This window comes from Ilyonectria robusta (genome assembly GCF_021365365.1).
Source record: "Ilyonectria robusta strain PMI_751 chromosome Unknown BGZ61scaffold_10, whole genome shotgun sequence".
Classification (NCBI taxonomy): Eukaryota; Fungi; Ascomycota; class Sordariomycetes; order Hypocreales; family Nectriaceae; genus Ilyonectria; species Ilyonectria robusta.
Genome location: NW_025764444.1, coordinates 978,695 through 992,465, shown reverse-complemented (window position 1 = coordinate 992,465; position 13,771 = coordinate 978,695). Strand labels below are relative to the sequence as shown.

General features: G+C 55.4%; 6 protein-coding genes across 6 annotated transcripts; 3 read left to right on the top strand and 3 right to left on the bottom strand.

Moving 5' to 3' along the window:
* Positions 1-820: 820 nt before the first annotated feature.
* BGZ61DRAFT_494136 (Snf7-domain-containing protein) lies at positions 821-1,602 on the bottom strand (the record flags this gene model as incomplete). The annotated part of the gene is made up of 2 exons (XM_046250743.1): positions 821-1,462; positions 1,555-1,602. 2 exons carry the CDS (start codon positions 1,600-1,602, stop codon positions 821-823), a joined length of 690 nt encoding a protein of 229 aa, XP_046104341.1.
* A 1,013-nt stretch (positions 1,603-2,615) lies between these two features.
* BGZ61DRAFT_452370 (HSP20-like chaperone) lies at positions 2,616-4,339 on the top strand. The gene is made up of 3 exons (XM_046245945.1): positions 2,616-3,020; positions 3,346-3,732; positions 3,887-4,339. The coding sequence occupies exons 1-3, from the start codon at positions 2,996-2,998 to the stop codon at positions 4,159-4,161; spliced, it is 687 nt and encodes a 228-aa protein (XP_046104340.1). The 5' UTR covers positions 2,616-2,995; the 3' UTR covers positions 4,162-4,339.
* A 372-nt stretch (positions 4,340-4,711) lies between these two features.
* BGZ61DRAFT_34610 (uncharacterized protein) lies at positions 4,712-6,918 on the bottom strand. The gene is made up of 6 exons (XM_046239846.1): positions 6,499-6,918; positions 6,419-6,448; positions 5,444-5,608; positions 5,321-5,394; positions 4,989-5,268; positions 4,712-4,936 (listed from the first exon to the last, which is right to left on the bottom strand). Exons 1-6 carry the CDS (start codon positions 6,721-6,723, stop codon positions 4,934-4,936), a joined length of 777 nt encoding a protein of 258 aa, XP_046104339.1. The 5' UTR covers positions 6,724-6,918; the 3' UTR covers positions 4,712-4,933.
* Positions 6,919-7,430: 512 nt separating this feature from the next.
* BGZ61DRAFT_452363 (Oligosaccaryltransferase-domain-containing protein) lies at positions 7,431-8,371 on the bottom strand. Its single transcript, XM_046245944.1, has one exon. The coding sequence runs from the start codon at positions 8,054-8,056 to the stop codon at positions 7,895-7,897; it is 162 nt and encodes a 53-aa protein (XP_046104338.1). The 5' UTR covers positions 8,057-8,371; the 3' UTR covers positions 7,431-7,894.
* Positions 8,372-8,678: 307 nt separating this feature from the next.
* Positions 8,679-9,819, top strand: BGZ61DRAFT_352833 (uncharacterized protein; the record flags this gene model as incomplete). The annotated part of the gene is made up of 2 exons (XM_046240456.1): positions 8,679-9,307; positions 9,363-9,819. The coding sequence occupies 2 exons, from the start codon at positions 8,679-8,681 to the stop codon at positions 9,817-9,819; spliced, it is 1,086 nt and encodes a 361-aa protein (XP_046104337.1).
* A 1,839-nt stretch (positions 9,820-11,658) lies between these two features.
* On the top strand, positions 11,659-12,981 carry BGZ61DRAFT_494134 (mitochondrial carrier domain-containing protein; the record flags this gene model as incomplete). Its single annotated transcript, XM_046250742.1, has 4 exons — positions 11,659-12,016; positions 12,084-12,488; positions 12,544-12,696; positions 12,758-12,981. 4 exons carry the CDS (start codon positions 11,659-11,661, stop codon positions 12,979-12,981), a joined length of 1,140 nt encoding a protein of 379 aa, XP_046104336.1.
* Positions 12,982-13,771: the final 790 nt, after the last annotated feature.

Here is a 13,771-nt window from a genome sequence, read left to right as displayed (position 1 = left end):
ATTGTATACTCTGCATGTTGGACGATACGGAATGCAATGCCCATTTATTGGCCATCTCAAGCCTTAAACGCGATCATGAATTTACACTCTCATCGATCATTTCCTTATATTGTAGACCAAGGCAGACCAACACATGAGCCGCACGCTCTCACTATCTAGGCTACCCACACACCATGAACCAAATACGCTCATTCATTGCGAATATGGATATCGTAGGTGTCAAATCACGCTTTGATCCGATGTGGTTGGTGATGCTGAACAGCTACAGATCGCGCCCAGCTTTAGGGTAAGTAGACCTGACTGCGCTGCCTCTGAGTTTCTCACCAGGGTATGTCATATTCAAGAGGGAATACAACCCAAATGCCAGTTGGTAGATTGGATGACTTGTTATACCGAACAGAACCTTTCTCCCTTTCGTTGTAGTATGACAGTACTATCACTACTGCTCTCGGCTAATCACAACTCAACGAGTGACAGATATGGACACTCTCTCCTAAACATGGCATCATACATCCACGAGGACCAATGAGGCATGTTAGTTCTGAATTGATTTTGGGCACCAGCGAATATGAATGGTCGATCTCGCATATCAATTCTGTATAGATCTCGACATGGTCTGTATGTAATATTTCGAACAAAGAGCGCCGCGACGCCCATGCCTCCAAACTTCCAAAAGAGAAATGCTGTAATCCAGAGTATGCCAGAAGATCGAGTAGCGCCAAACTCCTCAAACACCCCCATATTGAGGACAATAATCGAACCCGTTGAATGCCAAACTTATTTCCCTGCCGTACAGGGCATCCACTGCTGTGTTGGCCATCTAGCTTCGCAGCGCCTCTAGTCGGTTCCGCATCTGGTCCATCATGGCCTCGGCGTCTTCCTCCTCCTCCTCCTCTTCCTCGACCTTCTTCTGGGGCTCTGTGAGCGGCACCGTGGGTAGCTTGGGCTCCTTGCGATCCTTGAGAATCTCACCCAACACCTTGTCGACCTCGCCCTCGGCCTCATCGTCCTCCATGAGCATATCCGGGTCAGAGGGCAGCGTGTCCTCAACCATCTCCTCGATAATGCCCGCTTTCATCAGCTCCATGCTCAGTTCCTGCATGGTGCCGGCCAGCTCAGGGAGGCGGATGAGGGTATTTACGTCCTTCATGATGCCGACGCTGGCGCGGATGGAACCCTCGATCTTGCGGACGGCGAAGGCCTCATTGACCTGCATCTGAACCGAGTTAAGCTGCGCCTTGGAGGTGATGAGGCGGGCCGAGGTGCGGCGGGTGCGGACCAGCTCGCGGGCGAAGAGGCGGATCTCCTGCTGGGCCTGCTTGGCGCGGGCGGGGTCTCGTTGGGAGCGGCGGTCGGCTTGTAGGATGAGGTTCTTGGTCTTGGCCTCGACTTGCTTGACGGCGACTATGTCGCGGTCGAGCTTACGGATGTTGGATCGGACGAGGGCGTTGCACTTGCGCATCTGGATGGGGCGTCAGTTAGCATCTGGGTCACGCCACGGCGGCGACGCGAAGGCATCGCCACTGATGCGCAGCAGGGATGACGAGGGCGTACCTGCGCCTGGGGATCCGGCTTCACGAATAGGGCCTTGAAGGTCTCCATGATGGGTGGCTGGCTGGCTGACTGGGCTGGCTGGGAGGATGGAGAGGCTGATAACGAGAGACGGGCCGCCGACGATGACGCAACTGGGGCACGGGGGCTGGCGGCAACGGCCTCGGATTGCTCTAGGGCGGGCGAATGGCTGATGGAGACACTGCGGCTTGTGTCGCTGCGCCGATGATTGCAGATACGCAGGTTCGGGGGCGGATGGCGTCGACTTTGGGACGTGGGATCTCGTTAACGCATAACCACGGGGGACCGATTCGTGGTGGTGTAGTGAGCGGCGGTGCAGTGAGGCTCCCGTCCCAGAGCCAAAAAGGCCAAGGCCAAAGCCTCAAGGCTGACGAAGGTCGCAGTGGAGGAGGCGGCTACAGGGGGCTACAGGGGCTGCAGGGGTTCACAGGGCGCCTTTTGGCCGCTGTAAAAAGTCGGGCTGGAAACGTGTGGAGGACTGGCCAGTGGAGCCCCGCTGATGTTTGGACGTGCCTGGCCGGTCGGTTACCCCGCCATCTCGAGACAGGAAGACGACGCCTCAGGCTGTCGAGCCGGGAGGCGGCGCATAAGGGTGCTAGGCGGCCAGGCTGCCAGGCTGCCACGGAACAAGTACTTACGAGGCTGGCAGCTGGGGTTGATTGTGTAGTGTCTACTCCGTAAGCCGAAATACAAGCAGTGATCTGCAGCGAATTTGTTCCTTTGACGTGCAAGAGAAGCCAACCGAAGGCATGGAATCCTCCAGTACGTGCTGGACTGCGACTCCCGGACCGCTGGACCCCCACAACCAACTCAGCTCCAGCCGTCCACTGTAATTCCGTGGGCAGTTAGGTAGTACCTACCTAGGCAACTACCGCTATGCACAGAGCTCCAGGGAGGTTGTGGGGGCTGTACCTGGGAAAAGTGCCCCAGTGACCCAAAGCCCCCTCCCTGCGTCTCTGCGCCTCTTGCACCACCAGTACCCCTCCGCGTCATAGTGCGGTACCTGCCCCGCCCGCACCTCGCCCGCCGTGCCACAGGTACTCCTCCATCTCGCTGAGCTGCCCCTCACAGGTGCTAAAACCATTCTGCCCGCAAGTTCTTTCCGCCTCCTTCTTGCACATTCCACGCGCCGCCGCACTCCCCGGCTTCCAGCGCAAGTTAGCCAGTGCAAGTGGCTGCAGCCTCACCAAAAGGAACACCGACCGAGTACCTACCGCCAAACGTGCGTACCTTCCTGGTCCCAGCACCGGGTTGCCGTCCAGCTAAACCTGCACCTCCACCTCCGCCGCCAAAACTTGTCAACTCCATCTTCAACCTCGCAACTCAACCCTCTCTCGCTACAACTTCACCCTGTTGTTTTCCTCTCTCTCGTCCCTCAAGATACCCTCTGCTTTATCTCTTCTTCCCCCCCTCACTCTCCAAAATGGCGACTACTTCTTTGCCCGAAGGTATGTCGTATCTGCGTTTCCCCCTCACCATCGCCTTCCCCTCCCTCTCCCGAGCTTCCTCTCTGCCTTGTCTGCCCCTTGCTGCTCTGCCTGCTCTGCCTGCTTCACCCGCCATCCTCCTTTGCTCCGATTCACCTCCGCCTCTCACTACCAACGCTTGCTTTCGCTCTCGCACACTCGCACAAAAACAATTGGAATCTTCCCTCAGCTTCCTTTCCTACGATGCCTCCCGCCTCCCATCTTCCACCTCCAAACCTCCCGCTTCCCGCCCCCTTCCTCTCTGATTGAAGCACTGTCGCTAACCCCTCCCTCCCTCAATCTCCAGTCCTCTGGGCTCAGCGATCTTCCATCACCGATGAAGAGAAGAACTTCGTCTACATGACCATCACCGCCCCCGATGTTCTCAAGAGCGACATCAAGCTTGACCTCAAGCCCACCGGCGTCACCTTCACCGGTACCTCCACCACCCTCAAGAAGACCTTCCACCTCGATGTCGAGTTCTTTGACGAGGTCGTGCCCGAGAAGAGCCGCATCAACCACACCGGCAAGAACATCGAGATGAAGCTGCAGAAGAAGGAGCTCAAGGAGGAGTACTGGCCTCGGTTGTTCAAGGAGAAGGCGCGCTACCACTTCCTCAAGACCGACTTCGATAAGTGGGTCGACGAGGATGAGCAGAACGAGAACGCTGAGGAGGACATGTCCCAGTTTGGAGGTATGGGTTAGTGATCCCGTTACCAATCCCCCTTTGTGCCTCTCTCACCCAAGCTCGCCCCGAATGACGTGGCGCAACTCGCGGTGCTTAGCGGGTCTCAGAAAGGGACGAGTCACAAGAAATGAGAACTCAATACTGACAGCACACGACTTAGGTGGCATGCCTGGCATGGATGGCGGTGCCGGTGGCGACTTCGGCGGCATCGACTTCTCCAAGCTTGGCGGTGCCGGTGGCCTTCCCGACATGCAAGGCCTAGGAGGCATGGGAGGCATCCCTGGCATGGGAGCTGGTGCTGGTGATGATGAGGAGGAAGAGGATGACGATGACGATGATGAGATCCCCGACCTGGAGGGTGATGCCCCCAAGCCTGCTGCTGCGGCAGCGGCTACTACTACTACTACTACTACTACCGAGGAGAAGAAGGCTTAAACGACTTTATGGAATTTGGGCTTTCAGGGCGGTTGGTGCTGCCACCGGAAACTGAGCGAAGGTGGCTTGGCGTTGCGCCGTCGGATTTTGAACAGATCTCACTCAACGCTACTACCCGTTGCGCTGTGGAAATAGGAAAACTTCATGTTAACAAGTAAAATATATGACCTTATGCGAACTTTTCTCTCGTTGTGCTGATACACGCCTGGCCTGAACCTTGATTCCCCGCGACATCTGTCAATTGGGTAACAATAGTGTTGCGCATGTGTTGGGTAATTTACGAAGCCACTCACCATATCGTGGGCCCATGTCAAGTCGAACGTGAACATTAGAACGGCAGCAAGCGACGACAGGTCTCAACTCCAGTTACGATAGACACTCCGGCAACGTAACACCTGATGTGGTGTGGAATTTGTACGTATTCCATCTATTATACACCTTTCGCCATATACACTGCCCAGTCCCGATGCAATCTGATGGCAAGGCGGACACAACAAGAACTAGGACTGGGCAGGCCGTGGACAGAAGCGGCAGGGGAGAAGAGAAAGAGATCAAAGCCGTAACAAATGCAAAACCAGCTGCCCCCGTTATCCCGACCTCAAAAGCCTCCTCTCCCGCGTCCCTTATGGGGGGATAAAACCATTCTGATGCAGCAATAACCAGTGATGAAACCAGTGCGCGTCTCTCCTTCAACGCCGCCAGATCGAATTGTTTTTGGTATTTATTATTAAGTCTCAACCTCCAACCAGGCAACCATCATCTTTACAAACATTTACTACAAAGATAGTTAGCCTTAGTTCATGTATGCACCCAGAGGTCAAACTTACCATGATCTCATCCTCCATGGAGGCATCACCAGTGGCAGCAGTCACAGGAGCGACAACGGCGTTCTCACTGCTGTTGCCAGCGGCGGCGGCGGCGGCAGCAGCGGAATCGAAGTAGTCAGCCATCTCTGAATCGAGCTCTTCCGCTGTCTTCTTGGCAGGGCGAGCGCTGCGAGCAGGACGCTTCTTGGTGTTGGCACGGCCGCCCTTGGCAGCATCGCCCTTGGCGGCGTTGCCATTGTGCTTGTTGGCAGCCGCAGACTTGGGCTGAGCCTTGGGTTGACTGTTGACTTGTTAGTTTCAACTCCATCACTTAGGACACTAGGGTAACCTACGAGGTGCGCTCGGCGAGAGTCTTCACAGTAGGGATGACTTTGTCGGCCTGAGCAGCGCCCACGACAATCTCAATCTGACTCGTGTTAGATTCCCGGCAATATCATGTGAGTTGAGCTACATACCTTGATGGGGCGGTTGTCAACGAGAAGGCCGTTGAGCTTCTGGAAGGCCTTGCTCGCGCCATCGGCTCGGTGGAACGTCACGTTGGCAATGCCACGGCTCTGAGAGTTGGGGCCGTACACGAGATCAACTCTCTTGATGGCGCCAACAGATTGGACGAAGTACTCCTATCGGGGGAAATGTTAGTTATCCGAAAGTGTAGTTGAAAAGTAATCGCAACTCCGTCTTTCCGTCTTCGAGCCTCGGTCGATCCAGGTCCGGGAGTTTTACGTCGCCAGGGTATCGATGGTAATGGCGAAAGGTGACCAGCAAGCAGAGCAGTGAGCATATGTGATAAAGACCCCCAGGGAGGAAACACCAGGCTCTGCACAACAGCCAAGAGCCTCAAACGAGCCAAAAAATTTCGAACATCGCAAATGCACAACCCACTTGCAAAGGAGACCAGCCCCATCCCAAAATTAAAGTGCAAACGCTCAATGTTGATGCCACCAGGGCAAATAAAGATCTCGCTTGTCCCAACAGGGAGACTCATGTACCGGAAATCAAAAAAGACGGATGTAGCTCTTAGCATCCTAGGAAACGCTGTGCTGCATCTGCTCACTGCTAAGCTCGCTGAACGAGTGCGGGATTCCAAGAGCGGTTTCATCCGAAGGAAAATCGCTGGCCTCGAGCGGTGAATCTCTGCATATCATAGCCTTGATCCTCCAATAGTCGGCGCTATGTGTAGAAGGTTGACCAGACACTTCTCACGAAATCATCGCGCGACGAGGACCTTCTCAACTTCCGACAGGGGTGCGCCATATTCCAGGCATGTCTTAGTCCAGGAAGGAGAAGTGGCTTTGCGATAGCTCCAAAACGGCGCAGATAGTCGATGGACTATTCGAGGCGACGTGGCGTCGGAAGGCAAAAAGGAGTACGGCGAGGAAGAACAGGTCGAACAAAGTCCGAGGGCATCAATCGCCACAGCGGAGACATACCTTAATCTGCTGCTCCGAAACGTCCTTAGGCTGTGGTTGGTTAGTATTTATTTATTGTGTAGAATAGTAGGAGGACATACCAGATTGCTGACAATGATCTTGCTGTCACTGTTGGCAGCAACAGCCTTGGCGGGGGCGGGCTTCACGCCAGCGCCACGGGCAGGCTTGGTGTTCTTCTGGATACCACCCACGGGCGCGGCCGTGTTGGGGCGTCCAGTGGAGCGACGGGGGGCGCTGCGACGACGAGCGCTGCGGCGCTGGGCCGAGGTGATGTCGTCAAGGGCTTGGTCGAGCTTTCCAGACATTGTGATGGTGTTGAAAGATGGGTTGATGAGGGTCGAATGATTAGGTTGCGATGGATGTCTGACGACGTCGATCGATGCTGGTCTGGCTTGTCAAGGCGTCGGATCAGCGGAAGCTATCGAGCAGTCTGTATCGTCTTTCGGGATGTTCACGAAAGAAGACGCGACAAAAAGCTTGGTCCTGGTACTCTGGGGGAAGAGTCGCAAGGTTTGAGGTCGAAGTGAAGAGGAGTCGCGAGACGGCGGCTGCTCTGGAACTGCGATGGTGAGGCGCAGATGATAAAGGATTAAAAAAAAGAGGGAGAGCGCGTGAGAACAATTCAGACGCGATCTTGGGAAAGAAGAAGGGATGGGGTTGGTTTTGCGTGTGGGCGTGAGACTGTGGTGGTGTTGATTAAGAGAAGAAGAGGGAGAAGGGAGGGAAAGGAGCGCGCAGGCAGATGCGCAGAAAAACACGGGGTGGGCGATGCGTCCCGCTCCTTCCACCTCTCTGTCCAAAGAGCTGGCGCGTGGATGGCCACGGCCCACGGGGAGGCACGTAGAATGAGGCTACAATGACACGCTAGCCCGGTTTGGACGAGCATTCAGCCACGACGACTTGGCACAGCCCCAGCCAAACTGCATGCGTGGCGCCAGCAGCGGAGGCCACCCAGCGATCAAAATGCCAGCCCGCGCTGGCCCGAACAAAGACACGGCATGAAAGGAAGACATCAAGAGGAGGCAACCTCTCCCTGGGTTGCCTCAATTTGCGGCCAAAGCCCCTTTGTAGTTGGCCATTGGCTGGTTGTCTGAATTCCCTGGCTAAAATGGGGTCTAAAGTGCTAGGCTTTGTTCCTGTCTATGCGTTGCCAGTTCCACAATCATCTCCCAGCGGAAAGCTGGCGAGCAAGATTCTCCTCTCTCGTTGTTTCTGAGCTCAGAAGTAGCCTTAGATCGCTCATCGTTTCCTTGCCTACGCGAACCCACCCACTCACGCACCGTCTCTCTCTCTCAGCCTCGTCGTTTTCAGGGAGGCTCCTCAGCTCAACTCCTCGTCTTATCCTGTCCGCTGCTGCACTTTCTGCCTCTGGCTGTCCGATGCGTCTCCATGGCGGCCCAGTTATAAATCGACGTAATGTACAGTTCCGAATCGTAAAACAAATGGTACAACGTTGCAAATGCCCGATCGCAAGGCTTAGTTCGTAGTTTGCTTCTTGGCTGAGGCACCTTTTCCGCCTTCCACCTTTTGGGCCGCGTCCGAAGAGTTGATCTCGAGAAAGTGGTAAAGGACAATAAGCACCATGGACGCAGAGCCCAGGAAAATTGCCAAGCGGTAGAGGTCGCCGTCGGAAATCATCGTCGCAAGTGGATCGGGGGGATCAAGGGGAAACTGATGCGTTGACTTGGCTTGGGAGACGGGCTGGAGGAAATAGTCAGTGACTGCGATTGCAGAGATGTGGTCGCGACATCACTGTTAACCTACCGGCAGCTTGGCGAGGCGATGCGGAACAGTGTTGGATTGAGGAGTTGCGATTGCAAAGGTGTTGGATACCCAGGACGCGACAGCAATTCAACGTGGACAATGACGACGGGGAGCTGTCCCCGAACTGGCCAGTTGGAGCTTTCGTTGGGTTGACCACTAAAACTGATGGACATGCTCCACTGTGAATTGACCGGTACGTACCCTCTGACGGCCTGGCGCCAATGACCACAAAACCCCCGCTAACAAATAAAAATGCTGGGCTGAAGCGTAATGCACGTGACTCCTCTGACTTCATCCACCACACCTTACTCGGGCAGCCCACCAACCAGTGAACTGTCACCTCAGGATTTGCCCGTCAGTTGGCTTTGGATTTCGCCTTCCTCGACCTGAAAACACGGTGATTTACGGCATATCAACGAACCGCAAACCCCTCGGACCCCCCCTGAACCCCATTCGCGTCCCAAGTCCCCGATTACCCCGCCATCACTCGCCCAGCATGGCTCCCAAAAAGAACGACAAGGCGAATGCGCCGAAAAAGTCTGCGAAGTCGGTCGAGGACCGAACCTTCGGCATGAAGAATAAGAAGGGTGGCGCTGCCCAGAGGGAGATTTCTCGAATGGCAGCAAACCTCAAGAACAGTGGCCCCGCGGACGAGAAGAAGAAGGCCGCGGAGAGAGAGGCTAGAGAGAAGGAGAAGAAGGCTGACGAGGAAGCCCGCAGACAGACGGAGGCAATGTTGAACAAGCCTGCCCAGATTCAGAAGGTGCCTTTTGGTGTCGACCCCAAGACCGTGGTCTGCAACTTTTTCAGGAAGGGGAACTGCGAGAAGGGCAAGAAGTGCAAGTTCGCGCACGACTTGGCTGTCGAGCGCAAGACAGAGAAGAAGAACCTGTACAACGATACCCGAAAAGAAGACGAAGAGCAAAAGAAGGTAGAAACGTCAGCGGACTGGGACGAGGAACAGCTTCGAAAGGTCGTCTTGTCCAAGAAGGGCAATCAACGCACCAGTACGGAAAAGGTTTGCAAGTTCTTTATCGAAGCCATCGAGGATGGCAAGTATGGTTGGTTCTGGATCTGCCCGAACGGAGGAGACAAGTGCATGTACAAGCACGCCCTGCCACCTGGGTATGTATTCATGACATGGGAATTGCATTTAATACATACTGACACCATACTACAGTTTCGTTCTGAAGACAAAGGAGCAGCGAGCCGCCGAGAAGGCTCTTATGGATAAGTCGCCACTTAAGACGTTGACGCTTGAGGACTTCTTGGAATCAGAGCGACACAAGCTTACGGGCACTCTGACGCCTGTGACGCCGGAATCATTCGAGAAGTGGAAGAAGGAGCGTCTCAGTAAGAAGGCTGCCGAAGAACAGGCACGCAAGGCCAAGGATAACACTGGTCGTGCTCTGTTTGAGAGTGGCAAGTGGAAGGATGAGGACGACTCTGACACTGAAGATGATGGCGACGATATGTGGAACTTGACGAAGCTCAGAAAGGAGACGGAGGCTCTGCGAGAACGAAAGGAGGAGGAGCGGTTACTGGAGATGAACGGTGGTGCGGTTTCGGTTGGGGTTCCAGGCACGCCGGCCGAGACACCGGCCGAGAGCTCGGAATCGGCAGCATCTGGATCTTGAACAGCTCGGAAAGGGCGTACAAAAAGTTAGAAGAGAGTGTCTATAGTCGTGGCATTTCGAGCGCTCGGTGGGCTCGCCGGGGACAGACGATCCAGAGGCAAGCCCGAGCCCTGCTGGAGCATGTTATGTCACAACAAGCGAAGCTCCTGCAGGTCTACGAGGCGAATCTTGTCACCTCGTCAATCCTCCAGTGGAGGAGGGATGACGTCTTCCCCCCGGGTAGAATACATACAGTACAGTGGCGTATGGGTTCTATAAGATGACGATCCAAGCGTGTGTTGCTTGAAGGGCTGGTGCTGCATAATGCGGGTGATTCCAAGGTAGGATCGTGCGCCAGTGAAGGTGTTGTGATGCGCAGCTCCTATCGAGGCCAGAAGGGAACTGGGACAGTCTTGGGTGGCTTGATAGAGGACACGAGGCCGGAGCACATGGACGCAGCCACGGAAAGTGAACGAGAGGCAGATCAATTGCTGCTCCCGGGTTTGGAGGTTTGGCTGAAGGGAGATTGAGATGTCATCATTGCCTGGGGTAAACGCGGCTACTCAGGCGGGAGCGGCAGCAGCGGGCGGAGTTGCAAGTAAGAGGGTGGGGAGAAGAGGAGGCGATTGGACGACGAGGACACCCGGACATGAAAGTCCGAGTTCCGTCCGCCTATCTGGGATGATGGGAATACAAGAAAGACTCGGGCGAATAGCGGATCACGTATTTACGATTGTTGAGTTTAGGTGTCGGGAGGAATGTTGGGAGATAGGCTGAACCGGGCAAAGTATTTATTGATCGAATGTTGCGTGATTCTGGCTGCAAGGTTGTAGCTTGTTACAGGTGTAAGGGCCATGATGGGGAGAGAGGATCTAGGAGTAAACCGCGACACTGGCCGATGCTGGCCGACGCCGACGCCGACACCGATTGACACGGACATCCCAGGTGACGATGGGGAGCTGAGACATCGAGTACCGACACATGAACTGATATCTGTCTGAGCAAGCATGTGAATGGGACGAGGTAAGATGGACGTGATACCCTCCCTGTCTCCTTGTCAAAAGGTACATGGCGGGAGTGCGCCCGGACACTGAAAACCGGCCACTTACAGTGGACGGTTGTGGGGATTCTCCAACAGGTCACCCAAGTTAGAGGGCAGGCTACAGCGGCAAACAGCTGCAATAGGGCACCTTGCTCCCCACGGTGGGTGTGATTGTTACCTAAGTTAGTACCTACCACGCACGGCGATACAGGCACAGCAGCACGCGCGACAGCACGCACGGCAAGCACACCCCGCAGTCCATCTCCACGATAGGTTCCCTCCTTCCTGCTAGCCTCAGGGTCTGCCCAATTCAGCAACAGCGACGACACACGGAAGGCACGCCCTCAGACGACGCCCCCCCGTTCCTTCGCTTTCCCACCCCCGCCCTCCAGACTCAAAAGCTCCAAGCTCAAATCCCAACTCTCAACCCTCCTTCACCACCAAACATCCTCCCTCACCATTTGATTGCCCAACCGACAGAGACGCAATCGCCCGCCGCTGCTGCTGCCGTTCGCGCCGCCGCCGTCCCTGCCGTGGGCACCCGGACGCCCGAGCGCCCGAGCCACCTTGGAAAGCCGCCCACCGCCCACCGCCCACAGGCCGACGTCCCGCAACTCGCCGCCGCGCGCAGCCCGCTTTCCGCCTTCCGCCTTCCGCTTCCCGGCGTCTGGATGGAACCAGCGGATTCTGGCGACTGGGCGTGTTGCGACCGCGCCCCCAATCATCGCGATCCTCTCTGCTGCCGCTGCCCTGGTCTCCCCGACGAGACTGCCGTCTGAGGTCCCCAATTGCTTTCCCTGGAGTGAGAGCGGGAAGCTATGACTGCTGAGGCCAGACTGGTTCACCAACATGTCCCCGGCCACCCATCATTATCGCCACTGCCATCCCCAGCTGCTAGCCCAGCCATCATGCCGGACGCCGCTGGAGGACGACGCGACGGCGAGACGAAGAAGAGGTCCGATTCGGCCTCGGCAATCAATCCCAATGCCCACTACAATGGCTTCGTCAAACGTTATCGCACAGAGCTAGCTGCCAGCTCCTCCAGCGTCTTTTCCACCCTCGCCGCCTTCCCCCTCGACAGCGTCAAGACGCGCATGCAGACCTACCAATACCACGGCTTTCTCGATTGTGTTCGCCATACTTATCGCACCGAGAAGCTAGGCGGCTTCTTCCGAGGTACGGCATGATCTCATCGCCCTACCCTTCTCTGTGTTCAACCTGGACTAACCAATTTCTGCTACAGGTGTAATGGCCCCAATGGCCAGCATTACCCTCGTCCGAACCGTCTCCTTCTCCATATACCAACGCGCCAAATACTCCTACTCGGATTGGGTGAAACGAAACATGGGCTTCGACATCATCGGACACGTTAATCGCACTGGCACCTATCCCAACCTATATTCCGTCGCCTGCTTTGGCGCAGCTGGTGCCACCGCCGGCTCCGCAATTACCTTCCTCGCCTGCCCCTTCGAGCTCACCAAACTCAGCGCCCAGGTCTCAGTGCTCCTGGCCGAGCGTGGCACCGGTAACAAGGGCAGTCATGCTGTAGCCGCCAGCTACCAAAATAAGGGCACTCTAAGGACCATGGCCAACATCATCAAGCACCGGGGCGTTCTCGGCCTGTACACAGGATTTAATCTCCACTTATGTACGTGCCACTGAGCACTAGAAATGAGCGGCCAGAACTAATTAAAATCCCACAGTACGCGACACCCTAGGAACGGCCATTTACTTCATGGTGTACGAGAGCGGCAAGCAAATTGGCAACACATTCGCCGGCGATCACCCCAACAGCAATAAGCTGGCCGTTGTTGCCGCTGGAGGCATGTGCGGATTGGTATCATGGGCCATGATTTGTACGTCTATCTTGCCCCTGGAGAATCGTCCTATTCTTAGCTGACACGCTTCTTTCTGCAGACCCCATCGACTCCGCAAAGAGCATCTACCAGCGCAACTCGCTCCTATACTCCAAGGGGCAAACCGTCGAACCAGCGCCTAAGATCGAGTTCTTTAAACGCCACATGTACCGCGGACTGGGTGTCTCCATGAGCAGATCTTGTGTCGTTAATGCCATCTTCTTTTCGTCTTTTGAGTTTATTAAGAAGCACATCAATACCCTCGACGAGGAGGGAAAAATATGAACCCAGCAAGGGAAGCATATAAAAAAACCACAACAATTTCGACTGGGTTTCATTGGGTAACTCCACAGAGGGGGACGGCCACGGGAAACAACGGACAACACCATGTATGCATTATGAGTGGGCGTTTGGGGAATGCTTTCGTCGATTTTCAACTACCCTCTTCTGCCCTGTGTATTGGCTTATTTCCTTAACATGGAAGGGCGGAGGGGTTTTGGGGGCGATACTACCCGAGTCTGGGTCGGGTTTTCAGCATGGACACTGGGGCAACATATTGGCCAAAGGTGGTGTTACGAAGTACAGCAGTATACGGATCGGATAACAGAACATGCCAGTTGGCTGTCGGGAAGAATGTAGCAGGTTTTGTCGATATCAAACAAATGGCGTACGTGCCAGCATTCAACCCAAGCCTCTATCAGTTTCTTACTGTGACATGTGGCTTATCCATGATTACGATGAAGACTCTTTGCAGGTACGGTTGTGTTTGTATTGAGCTATGACTTGACCACACCGTTGCGGATTTTCCTTCACCTAGTACTCTCCATGTTGTCGCCTGTCATTTCGGAAGATACTGCCTCATCCAGGAAGATGCATGTCTCACTTGGCAGGTCCGCTTCCATTACCGCCTCCGGAATTAGCGGCCTTGTCAGCCGCCGCCTGGGCACGCTTCGCGAACGCTGGGTCGTTTCCCGACTTGTCCTGAGAAGACGGGGCGGGTTAGCAAGAGATCAGTGTGGTTTATGAGGATCAAGTGCGGTGCTTACGTTGGCGGCCTGGATCCTGGCTGCGGCTT